The 11,760-nt window shown below is 35.8% G+C and overlaps 1 protein-coding gene across 1 annotated transcript in view; it reads left to right on the top strand.

Moving 5' to 3' along the window:
• The first annotated feature begins 478 nt into the window (after window positions 1–478).
• SCAF11 (SR-related CTD-associated factor 11) overlaps window positions 479–11,760 on the top strand; it is a 28,458-nt gene continuing 17,176 nt past the window's right edge. The window contains exons 1-4 of the mRNA XM_010190626.1: window positions 479–539; window positions 1,372–1,526; window positions 9,444–9,521; window positions 11,212–11,306. Of these exons, the coding sequence (XP_010188928.1) occupies window positions 479–539; window positions 1,372–1,526; window positions 9,444–9,521; window positions 11,212–11,306 (389 nt within the window). The remainder of the gene's footprint in view (window positions 540–1,371; window positions 1,527–9,443; window positions 9,522–11,211; window positions 11,307–11,760) is intronic.

The raw sequence follows: 11,760 nt of genomic DNA, 5'->3' as shown, positions 1-11,760 counted from the left end.
AATGTAAGCTGATTACATTTTTCTCACTTGCTACTACTATGGTGATGCCAGGTGTAGAAAGCTACTAACTCTTCTGGTGCTTGTGTGTTTGATTTTGTTGCTTCAACTGTTTATGAAGGGCAATTTGCAGATGGTAGTTACTGCTGTTATGTGGGCTGGTTTGCATAAAAACTTAGCAATGCTTTTACCTTTTAAAAATAAAAGCACCATTGGTTGCCTTAAGACTACAAAACCTTTTTTGTTGGACAAAAAGCAGTTTTCAAGTTGGAAGTATCACTTGCTAGACAGCATTCATTATGCTCATAAATGGCAAACAGACTGTGAACAATTTGTATTTCTACTCTGCAAAGGTATAATGAAATGGAAAGCACTGGAGAACGCTCATTAAATCCACAGTGGTAATTTTAATTTTCAAATTGCAGTCTAAATTAACTATGTGAACTGTATCTATGTTTTCCAGAGTACATTTTATAAGACGATGAAGAACAGAAAGCAATGTATTCAAGATACTGAGGGTCAGAAGCATGAAGGCATGGAAGGTAAAGTCTGTGTGTGTATGAAAATATTCAAGTGTATTATTCAGGTTCAAGCTGTGAAGGTCAGATTTTTACATTTGCTCTCTCAATTAGTATGCTGCTAGTTTTGGAAGAAGTTGTGTAAACATAACCATTATCTCAGCATAGTATTTGTCCTTGGCCTGTGGGGTCCCCAAATCCTTTCCTGTCTCTTCTGTTTTTTACTTGTTGACTTCCAGCAGCAGAACAGAAATGATGGTAGCAATTCTTATTCAGAAAAAAAAATTAGAGTAAAATCCCATGAAGAAAAGTTTTTACATTTTTGTATGCTGAAAACATTTTCTGACTTTCACAAAATTGGGAGCACTTTTCATTTAATGTACACAATTAGGTAAATATTTGAGGATGTTCAGATTAAAATAGTTCAAAGACTGGAAGACTAAAATAAAGGTAGACCATGTGTATCTAAGGTAATGAATATAGAATATGCTGGTCTAATTTATTTCATGGAGAGAGAAGTGCAGACATCTAAGGAGAGAACTTGGGAGAACAATGTCTAAATAACTACATGGGCAATAGGAAAAACCTTTGTGATGCTTACTTTATTCAAATAGCTTTACTTTGTTTTAAAGGCAAATATTGGTACAGTAGTCTGTGAAATATGTTGCGTGATATTTTTCACCTGAATTATGTTAACTACACATCTGACCAGTGTTTTGATTGCATTAGACTTGAAAACTTGATTAATTTGCTTTTAACTACAGAAAACTGTATCTCATTGCTGCCTTATTAAAATCTAGAAAAAAAAAGGTTTCAAAAACTGTCAAATTCTGAATGTCAATGTTAATAATGCCAGGTGAAGAAAATGAAGAAAGCTGTTCCTGTTCTACGTCATTGTGTGACGGGGACACATGTCCCATCTGTCTGAACTGCCTTCTAGAACAAGAGGTTGCTTTTCCTGAGAACTGCAGTCATACCTTCTGCATGACTTGTATTCTTAAATGGGCTGAGGTAAGGCTGAGAACCAAGGTGTGTGTTTATTTTTCAGTCAAATCTGTTGCACCTAATACCTACAGATGTTTTTTTTTAAAGAAAAGAAGTTACACGTGCTGACTTTGAAGTGATTCAATGACCAGTTATAAGTAGTTTGTGTTGTCTTTCACTAGTCATCCTGACTTAAAAATGGTTGCTAGAGATTAGAGATCAGTATAAAAATGGTGTTGACTGTTTGGAAGATCAGTCAGTATTATGTACATGTTGTAATATTGCAATGTCTTTAGCTTAATTTTATTTTGTTATCTCATACGCTGTTTGTCATACTGTCAACTCTTAGGGCTGGGACTAATATGTTTCCATGTCAGTCTACAATATGAGTCTGGTAAAACTTTAGTTTTCTAACTCTAAAGACAATTCAGCTTAAAGGTTTGGTGCTATTCTGAATTAAATGTTACAATTTTAGTTATCATTACGGTTATTATTTTATCTATCCCAATACCTTTGTAGGTACTTCTGGAAACTTAAAGAAAAATGACTTGTTGAACAAATTCTTGACGATTATTTTCTCTTGAGTTCCCTTTCCTCACATATATCCTGTAATCATTGCATTAAGTCTTTGGTATCTTTACCTTTCCTGTAAGTCTTTCAATTGTTAATACTAAACACCAAATTAGAATTGTTTTATAGTATATGAGGGGTACTCGAATGAGATGCTGCTTTTTGTCGTGCTTCTGTGCACTTGAATTGGTTGCTCACTGTAGTAGAGACCACTCCTTGGTTTCTCTGCAGTAACTTACACTGAAACCAAAATAATAATTTTCTTCTAAAGTATCCTTTAGCAGATGATCACTTATGTATATATACAATATAATTATGTATTATTGTTTTACTTACTGTATTTTTAACCTTAATTTTTGTGTTACTTATTACTGAAGGCAGACAGTAACAAAAAGTCACCTCTTATGAAGGTTTCATATGTACGGTGTACTAAAAAAAGGTTATTAGATAAAAACGTTCTTTAAATTCACAAATCGGATAATGAACTTAGTCTCCTGTTGTCAGATTTTCTGTACTGCACATGATTAATTGTGGTGCTTTTATTTGTAAGGGAACAGGAAATTCTCATCCACAATTTTATCTTGACTTCCTTAGCTGGTTGTTATAATGGCAGCTAAAGGGCAATAAATAGTGACATGCCAGGGAAGCGGTAGACAAAGGGTTTGCTGCTGAATTTGAGTTTGTTCACATTGTCCAACAGATGCTTTTAAGCCCATTGGGAAGGGAAATTCTCTTGATTTAAAGAGCGGAACGAATTATATGACATCTTTCTTGTCGTGTCAAATAATTTTGGCATTAAAGAATAAAAGGAACTTCTGCTTATAAGGCTTTACAGGTGATTTTGATGTGATGCCATAAAAATGGTGAGGAGTTGTTTAAAGGCAATGTAAGTATTCTGCTGCTTCTTTCCATTAGTGACATCTGATGAGTAAAACCAGCCAGCCTTCCCTTTCTGAGAATACTTGACAGGTGGAACTCCATGAAACTCCATTGCCTAACCTAGTAGTTTTAATTAAAAGTAAAGGGGGAAAAAAAAGTGTTGAAAACTGACTGACAGATGATCAGAGGCTTCAGCTGTGAGAAGCAGATAAGCTTTTACAGCTTGGAATGATAGAAACATATGATAAGCATGTGGCAATCTGAAGCATGCTGATGCCATGTGGTTTTTGTGTCTACTATTAATTTTTAGTAAGTAAATGGTTTTGTGTTTTTGAGAAGTGTTGAATAAGGTTTATCGTTCTCTGCTGATTCTTGGTTGATCATAAGTATCGAAAACTAAATAATTGACAGGTAAACATTTTAAGTCACACTGAATACTGAAGATGTAAAAATTATCTGCTCTTTGAAAAAAATGCTACCAGATTGTTTAAAGAGTCTTTTTATTGGGTATAAATGAATGAGTTTTATAAACATTGTTTTCCTGTTTAAGTGCTGGAGAATAGTAAAATCAAGAATAACATTATTGAGCAAATCTATAACAAAAATAATTCTAATGTTCACACTACTTGACATGATCTTTTGTGCTCTACAGTTAAACTCCACACACTTAGACTTTGCCAGCAGTGTGTGTTCAAGTTGGGTATTTCCTTTATCTTTCTGTGTTGCATCTGGACTTCAAAACATAACAAGCAACTACTCCTTTAAACTCTTGTTTTCAAATTGTTCTTCTGAGTGTTTATGGCTTTTATATCTAACTGTGTAGATTCTAATTAAAACCAGGGTAGTTTAGGCAGATGGTAAGAGTTTGTTTACCATTCTGCTCCCTCTTCCATCTATGGGAGATTTTCAACACTGCAACTGCAGTTAAGGGTCCTATACCAGCAGGTTTGCTACCTGCAGACACCAGCCATCAGATTTTGAAGATCTCTTTTTAAAAAGAGAGTGAGAAAATAGATAGATGTGCACTTAAAACCAGTATCTAAAAACTGCTTTTAAGTGTACCTTCTGGTTCATTCCATGAAGGGCTAAAAAGAGACAGGAAATTTGTCTGAAAACGTCTAATAAATTAGATCGTGATGGCTAAGTCTGAGCATTTAGTTACAGAATTAAGTAGCATTACAGTTGAGTCAGTGCTCTATTTTCTTTCCCTTTGAGGAAAGATGTCCAACTCATGAAAGAAAAATGAGTGGGAGATCAGAATCCTCACTAAGAAACTAGTCTCAGGTGTTTTTTGTTTTTGTTTTTGTTTGGTTTTTTTTTCAAATGTCCCTTAAATTGTTCTACTCACTCGCTGTGTTTACTGTAGTTAATTGTGGCATCTGAGAGCATTGCTGCATGGTAAATTCAGCTGCCTACACTGCTGAACTCTCCTATACTATTAGCCTGTCATCTTGTGTGCCTTTGGCCATGAGTAGTGCTCTCCCAAGCATTTCTGGGCAGCACTGGGCAGGCAGATTGCCAGGGACTGTTTTCGGTAGGCATGCCAAGATTAACGTAAATGTCACTCATCCTGTGCTAGCTGTCAACTGCTTCTGTAACCTGACGTTGTGTAATTTACTAATGGAGATTTTCCAGCTTGGAGACTTTGTGAGGCTAGATCATAAAAAGTAAAAGGCACTAAATCTGGAGCTGAGGTTTTTGGTCACACCCTTCATTGGGAGTGCTAAAGGGTAGTGTAGGGTTGCTTTCAGTATAAAGAGGATGTACATGATAACATTATTCTGCCTGTATAACAGAGAGGGTTCTTTGGCTATTGCTGTGTGTAGAAAAAAGGGGACAGAGACCAACAACAAAAACCACCAAAAAAAAAAATCCCATCTAGAGTCTTCAAACACCACCAGTACAGTGGTGTTACACCAAGAGAAGTAATTACATTATTTGTTTCTCTTGGCTGTAATACCACTAGTAGATTAAAACTAATTGGGTCAAAACTCTGAATTTTGTAGCTGTTTTCTGGCATGCTTGTATTTTGCATTGCAGCTGGTAAGCACATATGTTCTAGTTTATAATAAATTCTGAAAGCATGTAAGTAAAGCTACTGTGAAAGCAGTATCAAGGTATCTGTGGCAAACAGATACACAAAGTAGCCAAAACCACCTTGGCTAGGAGGACTGTTTTATCAGCAATAGTATTTTGCCTGCATGTGTTAGAGGAAAATGAGTTTTTTTAATTCTATTCAAAGAAAAATAATTTTAAATTAGAGGAGATAAATATTTACTGCAGGCTTTTTTAACTTCCTTTGTTCTTCAGATTGCTAATAAATGTATTGGAGATTTCTATCCTTGTTCTTCTACTAATTCTTCTTTAGCACTCTTCTCTCACGATGGTCCATAAGAAAAGGTTCAGTGTAGCGTCTTTGTTATCACAATGATTGTGTAAGAGGCACTGACTTCAGTGACCCTCTCCTACTAAGCTTACATCTCAGTCTCTGCACCTGGTTTCCCTCATTCATTTTTCCTCATCTGGAAGATTTGAAAGTGGAGTACATTCAGCTGTAAATTCCTCAAAGCATTGGAACATATTCAGGTAGGCCCTGTGCAGTATCAGTGGTCAAATTAATAAAACTAAGCAGTTGGCACAGAGAGCTGTCTTGTGTTACGTTTCTAGCAGCTGTTACGTTCTTAGAATTGTTGTTTCCTTTGTGCTAGTATAAGGTTGGGATCATTGGTAATGTAGGGTATACTGCACATGTATGTCCTTCTGAGGGTGAAGAGAGTTACCTGTATGGTAACTGGAAATCTTCGTGTGTATTCTTTCTGATCTGGATTTCTCTTGTCCTAAAGGATACAGCAAGGAATCGACTTATGTGGCAGCAGGCTCCACAGTGCAGTTACAGAGCACTGTGGGCAGGATTAAGGTTACATTCACAAACCAGATATGCAGTGTGCTCAGTGAAGCGCTAAACCTAAAAACTAAAACGATAAAAACCCCTTCTTGTTCAAGTGCATCCAAGGTAATGCATACATAGATGATGCATCTGACAACTGCACGGAAAAAACTGTATTAATCAAATTATTTCAGAAAATCTAGACTTTAAATATCGTTTTTTAAATTACATGTTTTGTCTGGGTGGTAAACAGTTGTTCTTGGCATAGTTTCCTGCTTAAGTAGTGTTGTTGGACAAGATGACCTCCTGAGGTCCTTCCCAACCTTAACCTTTTTGTGACTCTGTGATGTATCAAGTACCTTCAGGCAGCAGCTTGTGAATGTTAATATTCAAAAGCACAGTGCTAAAGTCTGTAAGGTTTTCTGAGTTTGACTTCAGTTATTCCAGCAATACAGTGTCAAAGGAAGTACAATGACACATACAGTGTCTTTCTTACCATGGAATTCACAAATCCTTACGAATAATGAATCATTTAATCCTTTCCTAAAAACAGCCACCATTCCAGAACCTGTCAACGCTTTATAGGAATTTTGGATGGGAAATGAAGGACTAGCCAACTGTGTCACTTTCTTTTTGGATCAGCTTTTCAATACGTAGTTAAACAGATATTATTATGGGCCACTTGAAGAAAAATAAATTATAAGGGAAGGGACTTAACTGCAGTAACTTTAGTTCCATACTCATATCTTGTTACTACTTGTTATGAAACATCATAAAATGGAAGTTGAGATAGGGATATCTGCCAAAGTTGTTTTACCAGACAAAATATGTTTTGGGGTTGCACCTATTTGTATAGCTTCATGAAAATTCCCAGCTGAAATATAGAAAGTGTTTCGGCCTTCTTGTCTACTTCACTTTGTTCTCAAATGCTGCTTGAAGTGATGCATTTAAAATAAGGGAAGCTTACTCGATGAGTTTTGTAGTGCTGTAGCAGTTACAGGAATATCGAACAGTTGTGCCTGTGGAGACTAAGATTTTTCTAGAGTGTCATCAAAAACAAATAAAATACTATGCAATGAGTTTTTGGAAGAGTTAAGAACAAACACGCACATACTCGTGGATAGTTTTTCAGGGATTGCAGACTTCATGAACGCTTACATATTTTATGAAGAGAAATCTCTGGATATCACAGGATAGGTGAAAGAATGAATCACTGCAGAGTTACTAGTTTTAACATGAAAACCGAGAGTAGTTTCATGTGAAGAGTAAAACAATTGAAGACAGTTTGAAGCGCGCTGAGCTACTATTCTGTGTTTTTCCAAGAGCACTGTTGAGAAGAAAAAAAAAAACTCAGAAATACCAGCTATGAGGTTCTAATGATTCTACTGTAATTACATTAAATACTACACATTCTGGTTTTTAAACAGCTATGTTAAAGGAAGATACTGTGTGAAGCTGTGTTGTGAAGCATCCCACACCCCTCCTCCCTTGTGCACAATAAAAGTGATAGCTGCTGTTTGGACTCATTTAATCTCAATGACTTTTTTTCTTCTTGTAAATATTTTTCCCCAAAAGATCAGTGTACATTCATCATTACTTATGATGCTACCTGAGTAGAAGCCTAAGAAGAGAGGAATTGCTGACTTGCCTTGAATGAAAGAAGACTCAGTACTTTCTTTGGTTACTGAACCACGTTCTCCAAAAAAATGAAAACGAGTAAAACGCCATCACTCCTCATGTTTGCTTCTTTTAAAAATGTAGTCAGTGTTTTTTTATCCTCACTCCCTTCTATAGCAGCGTAAATTCAGTTTCGCTGTTGAGAAAAGGGGCGGGAAAGAGCTGGTGCACGTTTAGACAAAGTTTTGTATAGATGAAGTAACCTCTAGCTTACCTCAGGGCTGCCCAGCAATTGTGCTGGGCTGGGGGGTGTGAGGGTGCACATGGGACTGATTTGTTGCTATCAGATAATGCTAGGGTTATGAAAAGCAACTGAGTAGGAATGGAAAGAGCATTTGCTGCTTCTGAACATATCGTAGCTTTCGATTCTTCCAGAATATTTTCCTCTTTTTCTGCTATTATGTATTTGTTGAACGTTTGTCCAGAAGAACTCAATGTATAACAGTAAACGTTTTTCTAGTGGAGCAAAAACACTTGCCATTTGGCTTACTGCTAGTAACATTTAGTACTCTATGATACTTCATTGCAATGAATAAACATAACATACTGTGACTTAAACTTGGGTACATACGTTAATATTCAAGTGTAAATTTAATTTAGAAACAGATTGTATTCTTAGAACTTTTCAACTAAGGTGAATTGTGAAATAGGACTGAAAATTAAGAAAATAAACTTCTTCCAACCTATCTTTGACAGTCCAGTATATCAAAGATTTTACATTGAAGCTTGCAGCTGATTCAGCAGTTACGGTGCATTGCATACTATCAAATATCCCAACTGAACAACACACTGCAGTGTTACTGTGGGTTAGCTTTACATTGACTGCAGGACAAAAACTATCTTCATGATCCGAGTCCTTGGGGAACTAGTTTAATTACCCAATATGCTTTTCTTAACTGAGGCCATGACTCTACAGGGAACAATGGTGTGCCCCAACAGGGGGAAGTTTTTAGTTAGGGTAAAATAGCAGAGCGTCAAAAGGAGAGGTAATGGCTTTAACGTATGTTCTTGTTGAACAACTTGTTCATTAAACTACCCCTGGGGTTTTTTGCTTTTGTTTGGTGGCTTTTTTTTTTTTAATCAGGCAAATTTTGTTCTGTTTACTTCAACTGAAATCGGAAGCTGCCTGAATATTCAAGGTTTGGGGGCTGCGTAGGTGAGAAAGCAGTTGAGCACTCTTTGAAATGGAGAAAAGAACAGAATCATCTGGAAAATTAAAACTCTAATGAAAGGATAAGAATGAAGGCACAGAATTTCAGGGAAGAGTTCGTATGCAACTTTCTCATAGCTGCTTATACCATTCTAATACTGCATCTTGCTTGCATAAATAAAGGGTGTAATACCCTGATAGTTCCCTTAAGGACAGGAACTGCATGCCCCTTAGGGGCACGCTATTCATATACTGGTTCTTGTTCAGTGGATGAATTATGGCTGGTGTCTGGGTGTGGGTTTTTTTTTTTTTGAAGGGAAGGTAGTACCCTGTTTGCTGTTGGTCTTCCCAGGTTTATGGATTTTGTGGGGGAGGGAACTGGGGACGTGACCCAATGCACTTCTGTTGAAAAAGAACATTAAGAACTAAAACATTTAACCGTAAGAAAGAAAAAGGATGTTTGTGTATTGATATAAAATCAGTTACCTAACAGATGTAAGAAATAGAAAGTATAGCTAAGGATATAAAATGCTTTTCCTTTTTTAGAACACAACTTCTGAGTTAAATTCTTATTTCCTTTAGATTTTCCCCCAAGGAGAAATCTACTTATATGAAACAAAATACTGAGTGTATGGATAATGTGTGCATATACATTCTTAACATGAACAAGTTGTAATTTTGTGTATTTCTGTAAGCTGCTATAATAGCAAATAGAAGTATAGAAAAGTGAGACTTCTCCTAATATCTTACAAATTTTGTGATAAGAAAAATAATTTTTCAGACAGAGGCTTCATGTCCTATTGATCGCAGACCATTTCAAGCAGTATGCAGGCTTGATGCATTAGAAGAGCAGAAAAAGGTAAGTTCAAGACTCTTATTTTCTTAAAAAACTTTAGTTGTAGGAACACCCAAGTTATGCCACAGCCTTTTATTCATACATCTGTATAAAGTAAGCTTTCCTCATGAAATAATTATTTCTTTAATGTCTCTATAACGTATTTGAAGCTAGGAATTGTCGTTAATTATTTTTTCAAAGCATGTATTTACAGTAATAATTATCACAAAGCTGCTATTGCTACTTTGCAGTATCTTTGAGCATTCATATTTTCAAGAATAGAAGTATAGTAATTGGTCTCAAAGTGTTTTTCAACTAGGTTTTGTAAACAAGTGCTGCATTGATTAGCATGCCATCTTGCCTTTTTATTTTAGCTGAGGTGAATCTTGTATGTTCACAGCCTCCAGTTCACAAACAAAACACAGGAAGGCAAGAGGAATCAATCAATGATAAGCCTTGTTCAACCTAAATTTCTGAGTGTTTTTGGCTTTCAAATCTTTTGAATAATACTGCGGAGAGTAGTTTATCAAATAGAAAAACACTCTTGTTTTTGCTAGATGGTCTTGAAAAATGTATATAGAAAGATTCTGATAATTCTGTGTACAATTCCTCAATTCTGTGGTGAAATTATGGTTATAAGTAATTCCTAAAGCTGTTGGTTTTGCATTTTGCTACGTTTAGAAAACGGTCTCCCACTACGCATTTTTGGTGCTCCTAAAGGCCTAAGCGGTCAACTGCAAAGGAACCAGACTGACAGCCACAGATACTGTGCTAGCATATTTTATCTTCTTTATTTCTAAAGCATCAAGGAAGCAGCTGAAATAAGATAAACTGAAGATTTCATTTGGACGAGCGTAAAGGCTGTATCAAAATCTAATCTGAAAGATTCTTTGTTCACAGAAGTGCAGTGTAAACAGATGGGCAGAGAACAAGGGTCCTGCAGAAAGAGCCCCTGGAGCAGTAGGGATGGATGGAATGTGGCTGAGAAATGCTTACACAGTGGTCAGAATGAGCAGGGGCGCTGCTGGGGCACTGGTGGCTTTCCCTTTGTGATAGTCATAATTCAGATGTTAATAGCTTAAGGAGTTGTGTGTAATGTGAAGATTCTGGAATGAAGAAATACAAAATATCTAATATAAACAGTTGCAATGTAGCCATTGAAGTAATTTCATGGCATGTAATAAAAAATATATTGCTTTCTTAGAATTTTGAAGATGTGGGAAAAAAAAACTATGTTATATGAAATCCAGAAGTTATTTTACTCTGGAGGAAAATTGGGTGTTTTCTAAATATGAGGAAGTATTTGAAATTGAGTGGTAGTTCAGCATTTTCCTGAGCTGAACTTTGTGTGTTCAGATCAACCAATTTAGTTTAAAAAAAAAAATAAATCTCAGCTTTCAAATTCTCAATGGAAAATAGTGCAGAGTTTTGGGATACTTGCCATGGCAGTCTGAATGTTCAAGGGTTTTTGGTCTTGTGGAATTAGTGTGCATGTCTGACATAGCCAGTATACGTATCAAGGTGAGGTTTTTTCCTGTTTTATGAAAAATACCGAATCTGTAAACTGTGAGATTAAAGTAGTAATGATCTGAAATAGTTTCCAGTCCTTTTGTTTAAAGTTATTTTCTCTATAGACCTTAAGAGTCTTTGAATGTATTTAAAGCTCATGTGTACTGAGATTCTAGATTGTATTGACGCTATTTTTTCAATACAGGTTCAGGTTAAACAACAAATGAGGAAGGAAGAGGAGGAAAACTGTGCATGCAATAAGGGAAAATATAGCCATGAGAAGATAAAAAGTTTTGTGAGGTTAGTTGATTACTTAATTTCAAGCGTTCTGATTGGAATATTCAAAATATAAATTCAGCTGTTTTAAAAGGTACACCCTGGAATTTTTTTTAAAGTTTGTTTTAAAATAAACTATTTTCCATCAGTGGTACTTTAGCTTTACTTTTATCACTGATGTAATTCCCACTTGAATACTTACAGTAGCAAGCAAGAAGCAAGCAACTTACTTCTTGCATTGAGCTCTGTGAAAGTTGTATTTTTCAAGCAGTTCTGACAAAGTTATTTAAATCAATATTTTTATGGCTAGACAATTTTTTAAAAATATAAATGTTTTTCTTTGGTTATCTAAACACACAGCCCCTTTCTTGCATGTTACCATAAACATTGGTGGCGATCCTTTTCTATAGTAAAACCTAGTTGTAGTCAAGAACTGGTTTTATTCTAATGAGTTTGAGAGGGAACTGTGGAAATACCA

This window comes from Mesitornis unicolor, unplaced genomic scaffold (assembly GCF_000695765.1).
Source record: "Mesitornis unicolor isolate BGI_N332 unplaced genomic scaffold, ASM69576v1 scaffold23900, whole genome shotgun sequence".
Lineage (NCBI taxonomy): Eukaryota > Metazoa > Chordata > Aves > Mesitornithiformes > Mesitornithidae > Mesitornis > Mesitornis unicolor.
Note: the sequence above shows the minus strand (reverse complement) of the source record. Positions and strands in the feature narration are given on the sequence as shown.